This window comes from Tenrec ecaudatus, chromosome 1, assembly GCF_050624435.1.
Source record: "Tenrec ecaudatus isolate mTenEca1 chromosome 1, mTenEca1.hap1, whole genome shotgun sequence".
NCBI classification, from domain to species: Eukaryota; Metazoa; Chordata; class Mammalia; order Afrosoricida; family Tenrecidae; genus Tenrec; species Tenrec ecaudatus.
The window spans coordinates 173,490,299-173,513,491 of NC_134530.1; the positions used below are offsets into that span (position 1 = coordinate 173,490,299).

Here is a 23,193-nt window from a genome sequence, read left to right on the forward strand (position 1 = left end):
CCCTTATCAATGCTTGTTCCTCCACCAGGGGTCAGGACCCCGCCCACCACCCACGCAGTCCCCCCACTTATCTTTCATGTCTGCTGGGAAGCCTTCCTTCCAGCTCCCATCATCTTCCCTTCACCTTCCAAAGAATGGAAGCACCGATCTTCTCTTAACCTGTGTTCCCTTAACCCCTGGCTCATGCTGTAGCATAAACATTAGCCCCTTATGCATCAGACACGGGGAGTGTGTCTTCTGTCTCTAGTAGAGTGGGAACTCTGGGCAGCTGGGAACTGTTCCTAGCACAGCCAGTACTTGTTGATTACACTGACCAACGTGGGAAGTGAGCGGGGCCATGGAATAGATTGTCAGCAAACATTTATTGAGCCCTTACAGCAAAATGAACACAGAGACTGAACAGTTATTTCAACTGCACAAAGCTTTTCAGACTGTCTCCTTGGTGAAGAATGGTGGTGCTAGGTACCACTTGGGTTAATGAGGCATAGGACAGTGAGACTGGAGGGCTGAGCATGGGCTGTCGATGGGAAGGCAGGTGACAGTGCAAGCAGCCATGGTTTCAGATAGATACTAAATCCTCTTAAGCTCTTTATTGTAACAGATGGGCAGCATTAAAATAAGGGGCTCACTGGATCTTTGTGCTTCTTTTTATTAACCACTTGGTGATCATGTTCCCCAAAATGACCCTGAGCGTGTTGTTGTGTCAAGGACGGTCAGGCGTGGGCTGGCTGTGGTTTGTATGCCCATCCTGGCATTGCTGTAGAGTAGGGTCAGTAGTGGGCTTCTCACCTCCACGGTGTGTGGAGTGATGGGAACCAAGAAAGAACACATGGGCTGGAGGAACCCTGGAGCAGCAGATTAAAGAAGCGCCCATGAGGAGTTGGGGTTTGGGCTTCATTTCTGTCTCTTCCACTCTGTAGCTCAGTGATCCTGGGCAAGTTACATGTTCTCTCTGGATCTTATGTAAATCAGTCTCCACAAAACTAAGCTCACTGCCATGGAGTTGATGCCCACTCATAGCGCCCCTATAGGGCTGGGTAGAACTCCCCTGTGCATTTCTGAGAGTATAACTCTATGGGAGTAGAAGACCCCATCTTCTCCCATGGACCAGCTGGTGGTTTTGAACTGCAGACCTTGAGTTAGCAGCCCAGCTACACCACCAGAGCTCCTCAAATCAGTGTAGTGTGTTACGTACTACAAGAAGTTTTAGCTCTAAAACACTTTTTTTTCATTGCTGACTCCCTAATCCCTGGCCTCCCGTATGTAAGGAAGAAAGAAAATCGGTAAGAAGACCTCAGCAGCCCTATGATTGTGTGACAAAACCAGAAAAATTCCCCGCCATCTGGTCAATTCCAACTCTTTGCCACCCTGTAGGACAAAGTAGAACTGCCCCTGTGGGCTTCTTTCTGGGAGCAGACAGCCTCATCTTTCTCCCGTGGAGTGTCTTTTGGGTGTGAATCCCCCACTTTGTACTTAGCAGCCGGGTGCTTAACCCTCAGCACCCCCAGGGTTTCTCATTATACTTGGAGTGCTCTGGGATAAGGAAAGATGCTTAGTTTCTTGAAGTTGTTAGCAGCTCTGGAGTCACAACTACCTCCAACTCAGGGGCATCCCCCCTCCCACCCCACCACACACACACACAGACACACATACACACACACACACACACAACAGGGTGGTTGAACCATTGCCATGAGTAGGGTTTACAGTGGCTGATTTTCAAAGGGCCTTTTTTCCTTCTCTGTCTTGGTCTGGAAGCTCTGCTGAAACCAGTCAGCATTGTTAACACTTGACAGGCAGGTGGGGGTGGGGTGTGCTTGGGGTTCATTGATTGGGAATTTAACCCACGCCTCCTAGAAGAAGAGAAGTCTCCCACTAGCTCACAGTCACTTCCATTTCCCTGTTCAAGTTAACTTCTTCTCACTCTCTGTAAACTGCTAAGAACAATCTTTTTTTCCTGTAAAAACTACCCCACAGGAGCGTGTGTTGACTCCACCAGGAGTTTTCTCTGGAAGTGGGCACCTTGAGGCTCCGCAGTGGAACTATTGGCTGAGGATTTAAACAGAGGAGTCCGCTTCCACATTCAGCACCTTTTCATTTAGTGCCCTGTTTATCTTTCCAAGGTGCCCCCCACCCCCCCACCCCTCCATGGGATGGCGGGCCCTTTATTGTGCAAAGGGGAGCTGTTTACTCTGGAGGAATTGGCAAGTGGGGAGCTTTTGCTGTCTTCTTTGATGTCTTGTCAGCTCTTCCCTTCTGGGTTTCAGCGGTGCATTTAATGATGTTTTCCACTTGCCTCTGCTGCGCTCTTCCCCTCCCAAGGTGCCCTCCTTTCTTTCCAGCCGCTCTGCTTCCTACTGTTCCCCACCTGGGGGGATTTGTCTTCTGTGTCTTTTGGCAGTGGCTGCCCTTGGCCCTCTCTGGGCTGGGAGTCAGGTGGGGGCCCACCCCTCCTGTTCTGCTTGCCTTTTGCTGTCTGCCAGCCCTGTTTCTTAGACTCTCCTGGGCAGGGCTTCCAGGAGGAGACCCCCATGCCCCTGGGGGCATCCCTCCCCGCAAGGCTGCAGACAATGCAGGTTCTTCACATGGCAGCTGCGGTTGTCTAGACAGTGAACGGTGGTTCAACAATAAGTATTGAGCACCTGTTCCGTCTGCAGGACCTGAGCATCCTGCTCACTCAGAGTGACTTCATCTTGAGCCTCCATCCTTCTGTTCCCCCACCCCACCCCTAATCGGCACCCCCCCAGATTACCACCCAAGGACCCTTTGCCTCCTCTGAATGCATTAACCCCTTAGTGTCTTTTCCCTCCTCCGGGTCAGGCCAGCAGACTGTTGTCAAGTGCCATGCTTGTGAGTCCCTGGGTGGTGCAAAGGGTCTTAGAACCCACCCAGGAGGTCCTTGGAAGAAATGCCTGGTGATCCTCTTCCCCCAAATCAACCACTTGGAACCCCACGGGATAGAAACAAAGGAACCCCCTGGAGCACAGTTCCACTCTGGCACACATGGGATCACTGTGACAGGGATAGGCTGCACGGCACCTGGATCTGTGTGCCGAGTGCATTTCTGCTGCTGGGAATGCTGAGAACAGGATACCCACGTCCCGGCAGGTGAGGTGCTCCCACTCAGAGCTGGGATGGGGAATGCAAGCAAGGACCAAACAAGCGGGAGAGAAAATAAGGAGAATGGCAGGGAGGGAGGAGGGGGATCGTTCCAGTGGCAGCCGGAAACCTATTGGGAGGCAGTGCGACCATACCTGCTACCTGCCTCAGTTTCCCCATTTGTCTGCCACTTGGAGCTAATACCCATACCCCCCTCTCCGAATGCATGCAAAGTGCTCCGACCAGGGCCTGGGACCTGTAGAGGCTATTTCCATTGAAACTGTCACTCATGCGTTTGCCAAGGCAGGAAGTGACCAGTTCCAGTATTTTAGGGCAGCGCGTCATCCCTTGTTTTGTTGTCCATGCAGGCAACCTAGAAAAAGCCTTAGCATGAGCCCAGCAATGTCTAGTCAGTCTAACTCAGCAGCAGGGAACTCCATCACTCACCGTGCGGGGTCCTACCCCCAGACTTTCAGGGAGATGGACGGACACTGGCCGTGATAGTAGGTGCAAACATAGGAACCATTATGAGCCGGTGAGGGAGCAGGCAGTTTTTCAGTGTCTTGTCCGTAGGGTCTCGATGAGTCAGAGCTGACTCAAAGTCAGACACGAGGGCACCTGGTAACACCACCACCATCCCCAGAAGTGACCGGGGCTCCTTCCCCAGTCAGCGTCCTTCTGCCGGCCAGCTTAGTGGCTGTCCAAGACACACCTTTCACCCACCTCTGCGTTTCATCCCATCGTGCCTCTCCCTGAGCCTGGACTTGTCATTCACCCGCACCCCTGAATCCTCACTCACCCCGAAATAAAAGCACGTCTTTCCCATCTTCAAAACAAAATGAGACCAGACCTTACTTGTCTTTCCACCCCCGACTGTGACGATCGCGGGTGCTGTTGGGCTCATGTTGACTCACGGCACCCCTCCACGACCAAGGAGAGCTGTCCCAGCGCACTGGCTCGGCAGAGATCTTTACACAGGCAGCACATCTCCAGGCCTTTCTCCCGTGGCACAGCGGGGCGGGGTTCACATTACTGACTTTTCTGTTTGTTAGATGGGTGCTTAACCATTGAGCCACTGGGCTCCTGCCTCTCCCCCAGCCTAGTGCATTATCTCTTGCCTTTCCTTTGCTTGTTTGGGGACCCTCGTCCATCTCAGGATTGTGAGAACATAAATGTCTGCTCTTGAAAGCCCCCTGCTTGGTGGTGTTTTGTCAGGTTGGTCCCTAGGCAGCTCTTTGTACGCTCCTCTCCTGTCTGTGCCACAAATGCAGGGACTGCTCCAGGCTGAGGCCCTGGTCTTCACTCACCTGTGCCTAGCAGCCAGAGCTGTTTCTCCTGAACTCCCCACTCCTGCTCTCAAGTCAGCCTCTCCTGGGCTGTTCCGCAGACTTTCACAGTTCCAGCAGGTTTCAAACCAGTCTTTTAAAAAAAAAATTACTGATACATAATCCTGCTCCTCGTGAATTTTCCTCAAGGGTACCAATCTCCACTTGCTCACTAAAACCAGACTTTTAAAAAGTCATTCTACACCCTATCACACCCCCCTTTTCACCCTCATATTTCAGGCCCTCTTCTGTGTGCTGGGACCCCTCTGCCACCTTAGCCTGACACCCTCAGCACTCCTCATCTAAGTATTGCGTTCTAGACGACCTTCTCGATCCAGAAGTGAAGGTGAAAGGAGGACAGCATGTTGGTGCTGCTCCCCTGCTTTAAGTTCTTTGAGGGAAAATCCCAGCTCTTCCTAGTCAGGGTTCTCCATTTGCGGTGCCCCAAACACATCCCCACCAAGGCATGGTCTCTGTGGTCAGTGGAAAGGAGGAAAAGCGGGCGCTGGAAGACACTTTGGACGAGAAAGATGTCGGGAACTGGCAAGCGCGACCTCTCAGCTCCCATCACGGCTTTTTTCCGTGGGCCACTTCCCTGGCTTCTACTCTTGGCAGTCGGGTCAGAGTCAGGCCCTGAGGGGTGGGAGACTGGAGCTGTGTTTGTATCAGGGTCTGAAATCTCCCTGCCCTTACTCCTCAGCCATGCAAACCTACCCATCCATCTAAATCAGTTGGCAAAACAGTAGCCCAGGGAGCTAGGTGATTTGGGCTTAGAAAATAAGAAGAAAAGAACAAACAGCCTTTTGCTCAATAAGGGCATGAGTGGGGAAACCCATACCTTGGACCCCCAGTTTGGGGTCCTTGCTCTTGACTGAGCAGGGCACATGGTGACTGTCACCCCTACTTCTAGAGTCCCCATACTCTATCAATATAAACATCATGCCAAATGAGCAAAGGGGCCAAGTTCAGGCTTGAGGAACCGTTCCCTTTGTTTCCTTACTTTGTAAAGGATTTAAAATGGGACCATCCTATGGGGATGGGAATTTAATGTACTTGAGTAGAAAACTGGGTCAACATATGATGACGCTCTAGGCTTGACAAGCAATGCCTGGGTAGCGCAAGCAGTTAAGTGCTCACCTATGAGCCTGAAGGTTGGTGGTTCAAACCCAACCTGAGGCACCTCAGAAATTGGCCTGGCATCCTGCTTCTGAGAAGCCACCGCCTTGGGAACCCCATTGGAGCAGTTCGACTCTGCACACATGGTGCCAACCAGCAACTGACTAAACTGACTAAACTGACTAAAAATGTGAACGCTTGAAAAAGGAGGACATTGCTGTTGACTTCACAGTTCCCTTTCTCTGCTGTCCCTGCAGGCCGCCAGCTCACCGGAGCCGAGAGGGCCTCCACAGCCACTGCGGAGGAGACTGACATCGACGCCGTAGAGGTCCCGCTTCCAGGGAACGACATCCTGGAGTTCAGCCGAGGGGTAACCGACCTTGACGCAGTTGGGAATGAAGGAGGCTTCCACACAGACTCTAAGGTAGTCAGAAGGGGCACCCCCTGGGGCGCTGCACGTGGGTGTCCCTGCCGGCGCAGCCGATATCACAGCCTCAACCGCCACCTGTTATCCCCCTGCCTCTGCTGGGTCAGCATCTGAGTGAGGCCCTCACAGCATGGTGGCAGGCCCTGAGCATGAACCCCTTCCTCTCCAGTGGTCTGAACCCCTTTTAGGACTCAGCTCCGAGTGCCAACTCCAGCAAGAAGGGCGCTGCTGAACTCTGTCCTGGCATGCCTGGCCCCACCATTACGTTTGATCGCCTCCTTATCCCGAGCACCCTGTGCCCTGCACAGTCTGTGTGCCAGGCCGATCCCTGCACATCCGCAGACATAAGCCCCTGTGCTTGGGCTAATGGAGCAAAGTGAGGTCTGGCTCCTGCGGCCTGCAGTAGTGCTGGGGTGTCCTCAGCTCTGTGGAGGCCAGGAACTGCTTCCGTGGATATTAGGATCTGGGAGACCACCGTAGGTTTCATTTGCCAGGTGGTGTGACTGAGGCCCTAAATATGATTCAAATTAAGCAGCTAAAAACCCGAGAACAAATTCCAACCTGAACACAAAAGAGAAGACCACTAGAAGGAAGAACAGTAAGAGTGTGGCCCTGTGGGCACCCAGGTTCCCCATCATTCATATACCGAGGGGGAAGGCGTCTAGTTTGGAGGTCAGTGGAGTTTGGTGCGCGGGTGTGTTCCCTACCAAGTGGCAGCACTGTGGGTCTCTTCCTCTCCCATTGTCAGAGGAAGGATCCGCAGCGGACCCCGGAGGCAAACGGCCCCTCCCTGCAGTTCCATAATGACGGAATGAGGTGCAGAAGCCGACCTCCTACAAGTGCCCACTTGTAGAAGAGACTCAGGAAAGGGAGCAGAGACCACTTTCTGCTGAAGAGGGAAGTCTCTCTCCTGATCATTATTTGTTTTAATACCCAAACTTGCTTCCCCCGTGTGCTTCACTGTGAATGGAGGCGGTGGAGGATTATGGAGCTCCCTCCTGTCACGTGACCTCCTCCTCCAATGAGGTAGTAGGGTGGTAGGTAGCCACTTCTATAGAAATCGATTCAAAAACATAGTATCATTTGTTAGTGGTGGGCCCAAGATGGGGCGATTTCAGTTCTCTTTCTCCCATCACAGGTGGCTTAATGGTAATGAGTTGGGCTGTTCACCACAAGGTCAGCAGTTCAAAACCACCAGCCTCTTTGAGGGAGAAAGATGAGGCTGTCTACTGGTGTCAAGATTTGGAGTCTGAGAAACCCCTGGGGGCAGTTCTACTCTGTCCTCTAAGAATTGGCTCGAAGGCAGGGAGGTTGAGTTTTTTGTCCTCCATCACATCGGCCCAACTATTGAAGTATCCACAATGAGTTTCCACCCATGTACACCATCTTTGAATTCCCCACTCCTGTTTCCACAGAAGACATCGGCATTCCCAGCTGTGCGTTACAAAGGGGCCGTTTCACCTGGCCCACATTCGTGGCTATGTCTACATGGACTGAGTGAGCTCTCTAAAAATGGCGCCGGCCCATGTGTCATACCCTGCTGTCTCTTCTCCTCTAGGTTTCCCCCCACCCACAGGAGCCCATGCTGTCAGCCTCGCCCAGGATGCTACTTCCCTCCTCTTCCTCGAAGCCACCAGCCTTGGGCTCCGGGACGCCACTGTCCAGCCACCACCAGATGCAACTCCTGCAGCAGCTCCTCCAGCAGCAGCAGCAGCAGACTCAAGTGGCTGTGGCCCAGGTTCTCCTCAGCCTCCTCCCTACTTCACAGGCTCCGCTCTCATGGGCTTGAGGCGCCTTCCCTAGCCAGGGGCTCAGGGCAGGTTTAAAAGCTAGGGAGCCTAAGGAACCGCTCGTGCTGTCTGATCATTGCTTGTTAGGGACCCAGGGAGGCGGGAGGGAGAGAGATGGGGGATGCGGTTGAAATGGAAAGAAACATTTTTGGTTTCCCATGTATACCCCCCCTCCCCCGGCTCTGAACTGGGCTTGGCTGGCTTGGCTGGATGTTGCTGGATGATGACTCACTCTTACCATTCTGTCGCAAGGACAAAGAGGCACACAATTCCACCTTTCCTCCCTGCCTTCTTTTCTGGGCGTTGGAGTAGGGAAGGATGCCTTTGGAGTCAGGACAGGTGGGACTTGTGATGCCACCCTTAAAAGTGCTTCAAGGATGTATTTGTGCCAACCTCCCTTGCAAAGAGTGCTCCCCTCCCCTTCCCACCTCCTTGTCCATAACAATGCGCCTCAGCCTCCGGCGGTGCCCCACTTATTCCAGGCAGTATTTGGTACAGTCCTGGCCTTAGAATTCATTCAAGTGACATCTTACTTGCAGGAATTTAGGTATACGATTTGCACCTTGAATTGGCTTGGTCCTCAAGGCCCAAATATTATCAGAGCTTCAAAGACTTACTGGGCTACTAAAAACTTGGGGGGGGGGGCGGCAGGGGAAGGATGGTGTTCATTTCTCACAGTGTTGTAAGCAGGGGTTCTTTCTATCGCTTTCTGTGAAGGGCATGATAGTCAACAACTTTGTTGGAACCTCTACATCTGGGGTTCATTTTAACCCCAGTCAGCGAAGACATGCACTCACACCATTGAGATAAAGGCTGAACCTTAAGGGCACAGGTCTGGCAGGGCAGGACCTAAGTGGGGGAAGAAGACAGAGAGGGTGGGGCAGCGGGATTGGGGAGTGTAGGAGAGAGTTGCTATGCACAGATGCATTCTGCATCTGAGTGAGGGTTCTGGAATGGCAGGGAGAACACTTCACCCGGGAGCAGTTACGGGCTCCTGCTGCACTTTTGCTCCCTCTTCTCCTGGCTCTTGGGTGGAGTGAGTCACCCGGCAGGGCTGGCTTTCCCGTGCCTGTACCATGAGCAAGCAGCCTGCAGCCTTGCCTGATCGGCTAGCACATGAATCTTGAATAGACCCTGGAGGATGATCTCACACTGACCTAGGCCTGGGGCCCAAGCTGGCTACCTGGCTTCCTGAGAATAAGAGTTATTCGAGCCTTTTATAAAATCTGGCCATGCAACAAAAGGAGGGGTGCTGTTGCTGGGAGGATTTGCAGGTGTCCCCAAAGCCAACCAGAGGAGGGAATGTCCTTAATGGATTCTTAAATTGCAGGGTGGGCATTGAGCAGTCTTTCTTTGTCAAATCAGCAAATGCATCTGCTGTCCCTAATGATTGCCCAGCACTCCCAAGAAAGCCCACCCCCGGAGGCACAAAGCCTGCGTGCACGCTCCAACTTGGGGTCCATCCGAAACTCTGGAATCGTTTCCAAAAGTTTCACAGACTACAAATCCATTTGACGATTGTACTGATCTCTTTCAGCATATCAATTGCCAAGTAATTATTATTTATCTGCGAATGGGCTTGATGCATATTCATGATGAATATTATCGTACAGGCATTTAAATTGGAGGTTACTGCTAAATACTAAAGAGAAACTGTTTGTCACTGTATAATGTACGCAACAACAGTTGTGTTGTGGCAGTCCAAGGAAGCGCTGTTCTACAGAGCAGCTAGACCCATAACAACCTGGGTCAATCCCAGTTGGGATGAAACCCCAAGAGTGGGTTTTGCAGACAGAGCTAGGCTGCACTATGTCCTGGGTCAGTGCTGTGCTGACTGATTTTATGTGACTCTCTCCTTGAAGACAGAAGACCTGGGGGTGGGAAGTGTGATGCTGGTGCCTGGCAGTTCCGGTCAGTTCCCCAAGCTGGGACACCTGCAACCTCCTATTCATTTGGAATCTGTTGAGTTGATTATCGTTGGATGTGCTCAGGTTGACGCTCAGTTCCAGCAGATGATTGAAAGGCTACCATAGTGAGATGAAATCCCACTTTTGTGAGACAACTTTGCATAGGATCATAAGCTCTTCTAGAATCTTCTAAGTTGGACACAACCTCAGAGGTCCTCTGATCAGGTCTGTTCCTCTAGTCTCTAGCATCCCATCAGGCAATCTCTGAGCACCTATCTTGTATTTGCATCTTGTTTTCTTTGCTACCTAGGAAGGCAGCCAGGGTGGTGGTATCTCTCTCTGCTGGCTTCCCGTTCCCATCCATCATGCTCATGGATCCAGTCAACCTTCAGTGGCACATCTCTGCGTACTCCTCTTTCTCCCATCTCTTGGTAGCATTTGCTCAGACTTTTTGTTCGTCTCCAGATCCTTGGGTGAAAGCAATCATATGAGAGATGAAGAGGCATAAATCGATAGCTTTTCCATGGCATCTTTCAAGCATTTCAAATAAATCCAACCCAGCACCCTGGGGTTCTCTGTGTGAGCGGAGACTGGTTTCTGAGCTCAGTTTGAGGTCAGCGTTTACTTGTTCAAGGCCAGCTTTTACTTGTCTGTCACATGCTGTTGCCACCAAGCTGCAAAGCCTCTGTCTTTCTTCGCATCAGTCATTTCTGGCTGTCGCCCTGACACTGCCAGCAGCCCCAGGATTCCAGTGGGTAAAGCTCCAGCATCAGCTGGGACATCAGGTGAGAACATGCATGCTCTAAGGCAGAAGACAGACTTCCTTGCAGACAGGTGCATTCTTAAGGTCACTTGAATTATATACCCATCTCCCACTCCCCCCCACTCCCCTTTATTCTCCCAGACTAATCTGGTTATTCTGTCGTCATCAGAACCCTGGCATAGGTTTCCTTGAAGGTGTTCTGATTGGGTTAAGACCTCAAGGTCTCTCCCAGCCTTAACCAAAGTTGGTTCCGAGCTGGCCTACCAGGAGTCTGCTATGCCCTTAAAGGTATCCGGGCAAATGTTGTGCCCAACAAGTTCATCAGTATTCCTAGGTTAGACCTCAGTGTAAATAGTGGACCCTTTAGCCCAAACCGCTCCCCCTGCCACCCTCCACACCCAGCATGAGGCTTGTCTGGCTGCACTAGCTTCCTGCTTTCAGGCGGAGCAGACATCGGATGGAAATGAGGGCTCAACCTAGCCGTGAACGCATATGGGAAGAAGTAGCTGGCATCCGCATGGCCAAGGCCAAGGTTGATCCCCAGATCAGCTGTAGCTGTTAAGTAGGCCACGTTAGTTTGCCATTTGCCAATTCCCAGCCAGCTCATAACGAAGGAGAACTGTTAGTGCAGCTTGGGGTTGCTATTTAAAGATTCCCTCTCGCCCTGCTATGTCTCCGCTTGCTGAGAACAGGTAATTGGTTATTTGCGCTTCGCAGTCTTGTGTGCTGTGGTTAGTGTGAGGAGCTGTGCTAAATTGAAAACTCTGCACCCCACTCCCCAGACCCCAGAGTTAGCACCTGTCCTCATGGCTTTTCCCCATGCCCAGTGCCCTGAGTGCATTGCCCAGTCCCTGCTGTATGCATGTCGGGCCAGCTCCGCCCACCTCTGCTTGTGTGTCCTGTGTGGGGGGCAAATTGCTCTGGTTCTCTCCACTGCCATTTCCATGTGCCCACCGCTCCCTAACTTCAGCCTGGCCCTGCCCCCACTTCTGATGGAGGAGCTGGAGTCCAGGCAAGTGGGCTGGAGAGCGATTGGGGTGGTGGTTTTGCTGGGTGGGGTGGGGAGGTGGGTGGGAGAGCTTGGGGGAGAGGCCTAGTGTTGGCGGGTGCAGGGTGGGATGTAGGCGTGTAGAACTGGGGCTGTAACCCAGGAGTGGGCATCGGGTCCCTGACACTCCAGGTTGAGGCCTCCCACAGGCTTGGTTTGTGCCTGGAAAAAGTTGCTGTCGAAGATGACACGGCTCTGGAAAGGAGATGCTCATGCTTACCTTCCCAGGAGCCTTGGGCCACAATGGTTAAGTGTTGGCTGGTGACTCTACCCAGTGACTCTGTAAGAGAAAAACCTGGCAACCTGCCAGCATTTGGGGGTCAGCCTTGAAAACCCAATGGACTATTCTACTCTGTCACAAGGGGTCACTGGCTCTGAGCAGAAAATCAGCTCGATGGCCCCTAACTACACCACCACCTTTGCCAAAGGGCCTGGTGCAGAGTCAATAGTTTGCACTTGACTGTGACCCTCAGGGCTGGCATTGGAGCCGCCCCCAGCAGCCCCCTGGTAAAATGGCCTAGCCAAGTGCTTCCATTAAAAACACAGACAAGAAAGCCCCAGGGAATGGCTCCACCCGGCCCCTGGGGTCAGCATGACCTGAAGAGACTCCCCAGCAAGGGGGTTGTTTGGGGTTTGGTGGTACCTCTGGAGGGGCATTGACTTTGCAAAGGTGTTTAAATCTTTGAAAGAGAAATGTGCTAAACACACAAAACTCCCCATCTGCCTGCTAGGAAATGTTCTCTGCTTCTGTTCCATGAATATGCGGACCACTGACCCCAGCTGCCCCAACCAAGGCCTCATTTAATGGTTTCTGGACTGGACCTACATCTGCCAAGTGCCGAGGTTGTTACGTTGTCTCCGAGTTAGAGAGCAGTTCTGACTGCTTTGTCTCCACATGGCCTGGTTGGGGCTCTCCTAATGCGCAGGCTGCTGCCGCCTACGGCCTGATGTCACCATGGAGGGCTGCAGAGGAGGCCCAGGGCTCATCAGTGTTGGCTAGCGCCTGCGCTCAAGTTCACAGGGTGCTGGAGGGCAGTGAAACTCAAAGAACCAGAAGGTGACATTTCTGGGTCTGGAAAGTTTTCTGCTTTTGACAGACCAGTCACCACTTTTCGGTAGCTCTTTATTTAGTGGGAAATATGGGCGTTCTCCTTCTCGACTGATTTCTGCTTTGCGGAGGTTGTCATCTGCAGGTCTTACTGTACCTGAAATGGCACAGCTCGTGTGTGCCAAGGTGAAATTTTTGTTGAACCTGATATGAGGGGCCCTCAGCCTCCAGAGCAGTGGTTCCCAACCTTCCTCATGCCGCGACCCTTTCAGACAGTTCCTCATGTTGTGGTGACCCCCAACCATAAAATTATTTTCATTGCTACTTCATCACTGTCATTTTGCTACTGTGAATCGGGCGACCCAAGGAGTCACGACCCACAGGTTGAGAACCACTGCTCCAGAGGGTTTCCTCACTCCCCTTCCTGCCAGCTCATTTGTGTTGGGAGCATTTAAACCAGGGGGTCTTCTTATATGTTTGGCCAGATAGTTCGCCTTTGGGAAAGTGAGTACCTGCCAAAGAAGCTCCCAGCTCGCTCTCTCGCTCTCTCTCTCTCTCTCTCTCTCTCTCTCTCTCTCTCTCTCTCTCTCTTGGCTCTTATGGGAGGAAACTCTTCCTTGATTCTCTGACCTCACAGTGGGGATGTAGGAGTGATAGGCAAGAGACTCCAAGCAAATGGCCCCTAGTATGGACCACTGTGCTCCTGGGTGTGGAACCAGGCTGCCTGCGCCTCTAGTCAGCCCTTTCACTCGACAGATGCAGAGACTGAGGCCCAGAGAGAAGAGAGGCACTTATATTGGAAGTCGCCAACAGACCCATGCGTATCCATTTCCAAGCCACTGTTTCCCAGTGGCCTGTTCTGTTGCAGGGTGCAGAGACCTGAGCCTACCTCGTGTGTGCAGGGAACCCTCAAAATGCATTAGGTAGGAGTACACAGAATCCTCTACTTTCTCTGTGTACATCTGTGTTATTCCATGTAGACTAGAGACACAAATTCATAGAAACTCATGTCTAAGAAAGAGCTTTATGTAAAAGAGCAATTGAATATTGAGAAAACATCCATTAGGTTCTTCCTCAATAATGTCTCCCAGGGAGTGAGCGTTTGTCCCACCTCCAGCGAGCCATTTTATCTCCACAGCATCTCCAAATCAAGCTACAACATGAATGACAGACTAGACTCTCCACCCCTCCACTCTTGTCTCAAATTGACAACAGATTATATAACTACCACAACATCCCCTCAAACACTTTCTTCCACATCTCTGCCTGGCATTCCTGTTTGACTCCATAGAAAATAGAAAATGTTCCTGGTGCTCCTTGCCCTGGGGCCGTTAGTTAGCATTAGAAGCTGCATTTTAAGGTGGAAGGGCAAGCTAGACCAGGAAAGGGCTTCCCATGGTAATAACATTTGGAGGTCTCCTGGTGAAATGGCTTTGTGCCTCAGTTTCCAGGAAAGATAGCCAACTACCATCTGAAATCCAGATTAAAATATTATTGGCACATATCTCCCTGTTCTCGGTACTCTCTGGATCTCTTCACAGTTCGTGTAAGGCAGCAGATGAGACCAACATCTTGACAGGATATATATTCTGCCCTTAAGGGTGCTTTGTGAAGGACAGATTTGTCATAGATTCCTTAGGCATTTCCGTTGCAGGGGCAGATGGGCCCCGCCTTGGGGAGTCACTAATGGAAAGTGTCAGCTAATCTCATTAGAGCCTCCACTCAGAAGCACAGTCACCTACAAGGTCAAGTCTTCAAATCTGGAATGGAATTGGCCAAAGAGGATGATGCTCTTTGCACTGTTGGGAGGTAAAGCTCCAGGCCAGCAGGGCCTGTGGTCAGCCCTGGTCAAGTGCTGGGTGCACACAGTCCCTGACTCCTGATAAGATACGAGTTCCTTTGGAACAATCCACTCTTCAGAAGTCTAGAGCACTTGTGTTTGGGGCAGGAGGGTCAGCTAGCTCTTGAGCCCCTTCTTCCTTCCCCTCTCCTCCACCTCTTTCCTCACCTGCCGTGCCCCGGTCAGCTCACGTGTTAGTCCCCGCTCTGTACTGATGAACCACAGCTTGCTGTGGCTAAGGTCACCACATTTATCTGTTTCCTTCCTTTCTTCAAAGGCCTTCTGAACCACCCTCCCCATTCCGTTGCCCCTAACTGCCGTGATATGACCCCTCTGTCCCCAGAGTCCCTTGATTCACTTTCTAATGTTACAGTGTTACTGCCTAGGCAACACATTTCCTCAAGAGAGAGTCTGATAGAACTGTCCCGTATTACCTCCCACGGAGTTTGTCCCCACACCATGGCCCCCATCCCTGTGAGCCTGCCGTTGCTAGGGAGAGCTGGGGGTGGAGTGGGGAACATGCTGGGCTGCTAACTACAAGGTCAGCAGTTCGAACCCCTCAGCTGCTCCACAGGAGAAAGATGCTTTCTGCTCGTTAGAACTAATAGACTCAGAAAACCCAGAGGCAGTTCTCAGTCCTATCCAGTTACTATAAATCAGAATGGAGTCTATAGCCATGCGTTTGTCTCCCATAGGGGAGGGGGAGTCTGTGAACTGACAAGGTCCTGCTCCCCCAGAGGGCTGGCTCTGTAGACTTCCTCTGGTTGCCAATCACCTCAGTCCTCCCAGAGTGTTGGAGGACATCCTAGCATGAGTCGGTCCACAAATGCCTGACCCCTGCGAGGGGTGCAGTGCAGTTCTAGGTGTTGTGGAAAATAAAAAGGGAATGTACAGGCATGAAGAAGCTGAACAGCAGCACACATGGAAAGATAAGGTGGCTTTGCGGGGACCTCCCGGTGATTCAGCAAGGTCACAGGGGTGCTTCCCATGCCGTATGTTAAGGGGGAGCAAAGATTGGGAGTTTGCTGTAGCACTCTTCTTTGCTCATGTATCAATCTGTTTTTAAGTTGCTGGGGGACTTCTTGTGATAAGGATGGGGCACCAGGTGTTGAGGGGAATCAGACAATGGCTCTTTCCTGCCTCATGGTCTTGATGTGAGGCCCAGGCTGACAGGAGGTGCACCATGACCGAGCCTCACTTGGGGCACCGAGAGATATATGGGTCAAGTGACCCATTTTGTTTTCTGCCTCTCTCTCCTGAATAAAAAGGCCCTGATGCCCCTTGCCCAGGAAAGGCTTCCTCGTCTTGACATGAGCAGAGGGGAAGTCTCTGGTCTTGGATGTGCACCAGCGGCTTTTACCAAGTTCTCTCTCTCCCTTCTTTGCCCGGCCCTGTTTCCCCTTCTGGCTGCAGGTTCACTTGCTGAAGGACCAGTTGGCTGCGGAGGCTGCGGCACGGCTGGAGGCCCAGGCTCGTGTGCACCAGCTCCTGCTGCAGAACAAGGACATGCTCCAGCACATCTCGCTGCTGGTGAAGCAGGTGCAGGAGCTGGAGCTGAAGCTGTCGGGACAGAACGCCAGTAAGTGACGCCCTGCCCAGCCTCGCCCCACTCTGTGGCGGCTCTGGGAAGCGCATGTTATTTTCCTGATGAGGTTTCTCGTGCTTTATGGGAACCCCTTGCTTTCCCCTGTGTTCCTACAGACAACAGAGGCAGCTTTGTATCCCCTGTCCATACTCTTCATGGAATAGCAGAATGTCAGGGCCCCAGGGAGTCTTAGCTGCCTTCTAAACCAGTGCCCTTGGCTGTCTCCACAGAGTTGGTGCCACATCGACACCCAGCCACTAATGAGTGGGGGCAGGAGTACCCTGCCTCCTGAGCAAGTGCATTTCTTTCTCAGATTTGTTCCCCAGTCAACTGAGCACCTACTGTGTGTCATGCCCTCGCTGTCTGAGGCATCACCCTGCTTAGAGATTGACTGTCTTCGTCTCATTGCGGTTATATCAAAAATGCTGCAAGTGGGTGTCTTTGGAGAACAGGAACCGTTTTGTAGACTGGGAGTTCAAATACAGGGCATTGGCAGGGCCCTCAGCTCGTGGGGGAGAACCTTGCATGTATCGTTCAGCTTCAGGTGTTTCTTGGTGTTCTGTGACTTCATATGATGGCTTTTCCCTCATATGTCTGCCTCTCTGTCTCTATATTCCCCTTCATAAGACACTCATAAGAAGGGATTAGGTTTAGGACGCAGCCTACTTCGGTATGCCCTCATGAACAGCAATAGAGTGCCTGTTTCCAAGCAGGATCCCTTGAACGGTTACAGGGGTTGGGACTTCCATATATCTTTTGGGTGACACAGCCGATCTGTACCACTCTCTCGGCACTAGTATCTTCACACATCTGTAGCCCAGAAAGAAAAAGTAACCATCTATGGCTGCATTGACTGGGTGGAGGGGCAGCAGAGTAATTGCTGTTATGGGTAGAGGGGGGCTACCTGAGGCGCTGAAATACTGCCTCTGGACAGGACCGGGCAGCTCTCGAAGGGGACGCATCTCCTTGCCTTTCGGTTGAGTTTACCCATGGGTTGCTTGCACTGTGCCAGAAACGGTGGCAGAATTCTGCACACTGGATCCTGGGTGATCCCTGCGGTGGTAGAGACCGCTGTCCGAGCTTACACATGGGAAGCGGACTCCGACAAAGGAGATTCAAATCGCAGCTCCTGTGTCCAGTTCCTCGAACCTCCCAGGGGCTACATGGCTCCACAGTGACCTAATCACTCGGGCATTCGGGGACCAATCTGGAATAACCTGTCTAAAAAATGCTCCATGCATAATTGACACTTGTGTGGGTGAAACAGGACACTGCAGCAGAGTCTGGCCAGCGGGTGGCTGGCCCTGTCAGCTGTAGCAGCAAGGGAGGGAAGGGTTAAGACATGCAAAGGCCCTATGAGGTGCCCTAAATCGGTGAGGGGAAGACTCGCGCAAGAGACCGCCAGCAGTGGGTTCCCCAAACCAACCGCCTTGCCTAACACTGCCCATCCTCTTGCTTCTCCCTCCAGTGGGCTCGCAGGACAGCTTGCTGGAGATCACCTTCCGCTCCGGAGCCCTGCCTGTACTCTGCGACCCCACGACGCCCAAGCCGGAGGACCTGCACTCACCGCCGCGGGGCGCGGGCCTGGCTGACTTTGCCCATCCAGTGGGCAGCCCCTTAGGTAGGCGCGACTGCTTGGTGAAGCTGGAGTGCTTCCGCTTTCTCCCGCCGGAGGACACCCCGCCCCTGGCGCCAGGCGAGCCGCTCCTGGGCAGCCTGGAGCTCATCAAGTTCCGAGAGTCGGGCATCGCTTCTGAGTACGAGTCCAACACGGACGAGAGCGAGGAGCGCGACTCGTGGTCTCAGGAGGAGCTGCCCCGCCTGCTGAACGTGCTGCAGAGGCAGGAGCTGGGCGATAGCTTGGATGATGAGATTGCAGTGTAGGGCCTCGGGGAGGCTGCGGCGGTGTGCTTGGGGTTGCCTGACTCTTGTGAACTGATGAGGATACAGGGGCCCGTGAGACACCCCGAGAGTGTAAGGTTTCAGAAATGGGTACGGATTTTGCTCTGGAGGACCAAGCAGAGAAGAACTTGGATTCCCTGAGCCGAGACTCTGCAAGAGAGGCCCAGGCTGCTGCAGAACCTGCCCCGCTGTGCGCTATCCTCTGTTGTGTGGTGCCCGCTACCACCCTGCGCTCCCCTTCTCCGTGTGACTGTGAAGGGAAGCCATAGGTACCCTCTCGGGTACTTTGTCTTTGGAGATCAGGAGGCTACGAGTTGCCTGAACCTTCCTCCCCTCACCTTTCTGGAGAGGAATCCCTTCTCTAGGTCCTTGCGCAGGTTGTTGCTATCGACTGTTCTGAGCTGTGAATGATAGGGAACTCCTTTCCATCCGAGTGTGAAATTGGGATGTGTCACACTGGGTAGGCGTTAGATGAATTGGGTCCAAAAAGTTTTCCTAAGTTGGATGTCCAGGCTCTTGCTGTGGGAGCCCCTGAGGGGTGAGGGGGGATGTCTTTCCTGTCATCGATCACTTCAGTATGGGAAGCCCTGTGCCCACCTCCTGCCTGAAATCCCAGGTCTCCTACATGGAAAGTGGGAAACTGTCCCTTCATCTCCCCAGTATTACCTTTCAGGGGCCATGTCTGCTGAAGCCAGTGCCGTACTCACTCACTCTTGCCTCTAAGAAAGCCTCGAGCCCCAGCCTGAGCTGGAGCCCAGCCTTATCTCTCAGCTTGTCCCCTCCGTTGGATAGTGGTGGTCAGTTTTTACTGGGGAAAAATAAAAAGCACGTGGGCTGGTAACTGACACACTAATCTTCAGAATCACTGCCACTTAGATCAAGGACCATAGCTGTATCACCCATGACCTGTCTCGGTGGGTGCATACCTCGAGCATGCCTCCAACAAGTGCCCTGTGCAATTCTTTTGACCTTTATGGTCTAGAGCTGACCTGGAGATCAGCCCTCAGTGCAGCAGGCTGGCTGGGGCAGTGAGGACTGGTTGCAGAGATTCAAACATGCCTGAAGACGGCTGAGACCTGTCGGAATAGTATGTTCAGAGAAATGTCTTTGTCCTGGACAAGAAGCTATAGACCCAGACAACAGTATTCTTTGAGGGTCAGTTAGTAAAGTTTGGTTGCCCCCAAACAGAACTCTTCTACCTTCACTTGACTTTATAATTTATAAATATGAAAGAGCTCTTATTCCACAACTTGATTTCTTCTAGACCAGAAAGTCCAAATTATATAAAGGTAGCTTTACATTAACCTTCCTTGGGGATTTATGTACCGGTGTCAGGGGACCTAGGAATGGTGTGTGTGTGTGTGTGTGTGTGTGTGTGTGTGTGTGTGTGTGTGTGTGTACATGTGTGAAAGAAGATATGCACATGTGTGCAGGCTTGTGAGGCATGACCTGAGATAAGACGATGGGATTCTTTAGGGTGTCTGACTCTAAAGAATCTGTGAAGGATCTGTGTTCTTTCCTGACATGCCACTGAGTGAGAGGGGCTGGTCTGTGTTTCTTTTCTGATTCTCCATTGGAAGGAGGCCCTGCTACGTGAGGAAAGGAAGAACCAGGAGAGTGGGATGTGCAGAACAAAAGCAGCAGAGGTCAAGAATCCAGCTTGGTGGAAGCTGCCTCGTTAACACAATCTCAATCACAGGGGTCCTGGCATCTGGGACCTTGTAGATCATTAGAATGTCCAGTGTCCAGGGAACTGGAAGGACTGGTTTCCCGAGGCTCGCAGTCTACAAGCAGGAGCTGAGGATAAAGTCAGAGGCTGATGGATTAGGCCAGTGGAGGGGGTATGTGTTGGGATAGAGCAGGGGCAGGGGGAACTTTGAGAGGGGGGTGGCATGGGAAAGTTAGTTTCTAAAATGGTCTTACAAACTGGGAAGGGCAAGAAGAAAGGTAGAAAAGAGAAGAATCAGAGAGGCTGCTTATCGCCAATGCTGGGGTGAGGCCCACTCCAGACTCGAGCCTTCAGGTGCTCCATGGGGGGTTTGTTCTGCCATCCTCTCTGCCACTGAGTCCCTCCTTGGAGCCAGGCTCGCATGTGGCCCTCATCCACAATGTGCCCCAAATCAGTGCACATTCCGAGAGTGCGACAAGAACCGATCATGGGGGATTACCAGCCATCAACCTTCCACCGAGGCCACTGGGCAGGAAAGGGACAGTTCTAGACCTGATTTCACAGCGATGTCACCCTGTCCTTCTCCTCTGCTTCTCGCTCTGCTGACTCAACTCCTGCCTTCCCGCCTTTCCTATTCCTACTCTGACCGATGTGGAGGACAAGTGGACACCAGGGGCACCTGCCTACCTTGCTGGTGACAAAAGGCTGTGAGCCCGGCGGCCTGCCCCGGGTACCACAGACCACCAGGCACACCAGGCTCTCACTGACACGGAGCCGGGGACAATTCCTCTGCCTGAGATGGATTGTACATTGGGTTGAAAATTACACTCTTTATATTCCTGCTTACATCACTGCTCTGTGTAACGCCTCTCCACAGCCTCGCATCTCTCGGCCAGCCTTGTTGAGGGTTGTACTCCTTTTATTTGCTCTTTGCCTGAATGCTTTCTCCTACCCAACGGCCCCTCTCTTCCTTAAACTGTTGTGTCATTAACTCTGTTGGATTAATTCTCTGGGAAAGATTCTGTTAATGTAAGTGCACTTACTCCCTGGATGTTGTCACTAGTCTAGTGGCTTTTGCTAAATAAACCTTTCTTATTTCTAAAAGCTTTTCCATGGTCACTTTCTTATTTCTTCTTCTATTCCACTTGCTCCTTTTCCTCCCCTCTCTCCACTCTACTTCCCATGCCAGGTGGCCTCAGCTGGGTAACACGTGGTCTCCAAGGACTGGGTACTTTGAAAGAATCCACATATTCCCTGAAGGAGAGGAGGGAGGAAGGACCCTTAGTTGCAACGTATATGCAGGGGGCTTCCAAAAGCTGCTGGAAAAATTTCACCATCTTTTCATTTAATTTTTTTCCCATTAACTTTTTGAAGTCCTCTCTTAGACCAGCCCTACAGAAAGCAGGATTTCCACCTACACATTAGTAGTTCTAGCCAGGGACAGTTTTGCTCTCCAGGGCACAGTCAGAACTGCCTGGAGACCAGTCGTTTTGGTTGTCACAGTTTGGTACTAGTGGGTGGATGCCAAAGATGCTGCTAAACATCCTGTAATGCACAAGGCAGTCCTCCCACCCCTACGAAGAATTAGCTGTTCCAAAATGCTAGTGTTGTTACTACTAAGAATCCCTGGGTCTAGGAGTTATGTGTTGAGCTTTCAGCCCCAAGGTCAGCAGGTTGAGCCCACCAGCCACTCCAAGAGAGAAAGATGAGGCTTCCTGTCCCCTGAAGAGTCACATGCTTAGAAACCCACAGGTTCAGCCCTACTCCGTCCTGTAGGCTTGCCATGATCCAGAATGGACTCAATGGCAGTGAGCTTGGGTTTGGGTTTGGTCTCTACCCATGTGTGCAGACTCTCCCGACCCCAGCTCTATTCAAACTCCAAACATCTTGGGAATGATAGAGGCAGTAGCAGCAAATATTGAGTGCTTCAAAGGTATTGTATATTATTGTAGTTTTAAATACGAATATAACCAAGATCTTAAGTATTCACCAATTCCCAGAGGAACGTGTCTGTAATATGTAGTTGGAGTCTGAGTGGGACATTCTGGAAATGCCCACACTGGGGATAGAGGCGCCTCCGCCCCCGCCCACCTGGGGTGGGGTCTGCTGTTGCCTCACAGCCCCAAAGAGGAGGTGGCGTGCTGGCAGAGAAGGCGGGGCTAGGCCAGTAAGGAGCCACGGGGGCTCCCAAAGCCTACGTTAGGAAAACCAGATTCCTTGGGCAAGAACATCTGGCTGCTCGTGATAAGCAGAGTGTGCTAGGCTCGGGACTGTGCCAGGCCCAGGCCCAGGTGAGACGAGACATTTGGAGAAACACAGTAACCACACTCGCAGCCCTGTCTGCTGCTTCTGGCTGAGTGACCTGAGCTGAGCCTTAGCTTTCTCGCCTGTTAAACGGAGACAACTAAAGGCTACTACAGAGAGCCAATGAGACGACATTTTAAAAGCATGGAGCAGAGGACTTGGTGGTAATCCAGCGGTGATACATTTCGAATTTTACTTAATGGAGGGGTAGGCCATGCCCCTTGCCGATCAAGACAGTCATTTCCAGGTGCCTTTTTCTGCTGAGCAGAAGCTCTCCTCCGAGCTCTATACCGAGGTGGTTGCTGGGCTAGTAACGGCACAAGCCTGCCTTCAGAGAGGAAACACGAGGCTCTACACTATCAGGCTGTGGCCCTTGGGCTTGCGCCCAGTCTGAGCATGGCTGGGAGAGGATGCCCAACAAGGTGAGCAGCTGACTTCTTTCCTGGTTCTTCTCAGACTGTGGTGATACCATGCGGGGCCTCCTCCCCCACTCCCACCACATTCCCAAGAACCCCATTCAAGGGATTCTCCAAGGAGGGCTTGCCCATCCACCTGGTGAAGACTTGGGGTTGGGGAGGACTTGGAGTGCCTTTCCACTCAGGGAAACACCACCTCAGAATGAAGACAGAAAAGATTGACTCCAAGTCACAATGTGCGATCTGCCTCGGGGAAAGAAGACCCCAGAATAAGATTGCTAAGCATTTAGCTCATCTTCAGTCTTTTCAGCCACAAAGTTGGCAAACCATGTCCTCACTGTAGCCCTGGTGCCCACCATGCCTGGGGGAGCTAGCTGTGAGTCATGGGCATCCATTACTTGTTAATAGGAAGTAGTATATTGTCCCTAACTGGTCGGTTTTGATATGGCTCCAAGCAGCCTTGTAAAGCAGCTCCCTAGATCAAAAGTGCCTTTTGCTCTGCCTATGCAGGAGATGCCTTTTGGAAGTGTGAGTGGCCATGGTGTATGCCAGGGGTCCTCAAACTTTTTAAAAGGGGGTCCAGTTCACTGTTCCTCAGACCCGTTGGAGGGCCAGACTATAGTTAAAAAAAAACAAAAACAACTATGAACAAATTCCTGTGCACACTGCACATATCTTATTTTGAAGTAAAAAACACCCGGCGGGCTGGATAAATGTCCTCGGTGGGCCGCATGTGGCCTGCGGGCCCTAGTTTGAGGATGCCTGGTGTGTGCAGTGGGAAGGAGCAGTTCTATTTGCCTCTAATGCGTAAGGGCAGATTGTCCTTCCTGTTATTTGCCTCTCAGAAGATCTCCTGAGAGGCCTTTCACATGGGGCAGAACTTATATAAGGGGAGGCTTTCCCACATAAACAGAGCTTGCCCACCCCTTGTCTCTTCAGCGTGTGTCCACCTGG

General features: G+C 52.1%; 1 protein-coding gene across 3 annotated transcripts in view; it reads left to right on the forward strand.

Moving 5' to 3' along the window:
- The window catches only part of LOC142462324 (carboxyl-terminal PDZ ligand of neuronal nitric oxide synthase protein), a 384,106-nt gene that overhangs the window by 344,467 nt on the left and 16,446 nt on the right, over positions 1-23,193 (forward strand). For 2 of the 3 annotated variants that reach the window (XM_075564078.1, XM_075564087.1), the window contains exons 7-10: positions 5,798-5,964; positions 7,526-7,705; positions 15,777-15,942; positions 17,417-17,569. In XM_075564078.1, the coding sequence (XP_075420193.1) occupies positions 5,798-5,964; positions 7,526-7,705; positions 15,777-15,942; positions 17,417-17,569 (666 nt within the window). Of the gene's footprint in view, positions 1-5,797; positions 5,965-7,525; positions 7,706-15,776; positions 15,943-17,416; positions 17,833-23,193 lie in introns of those variants that run through there. The other variant, XM_075564096.1, reaches the window with a different exon arrangement.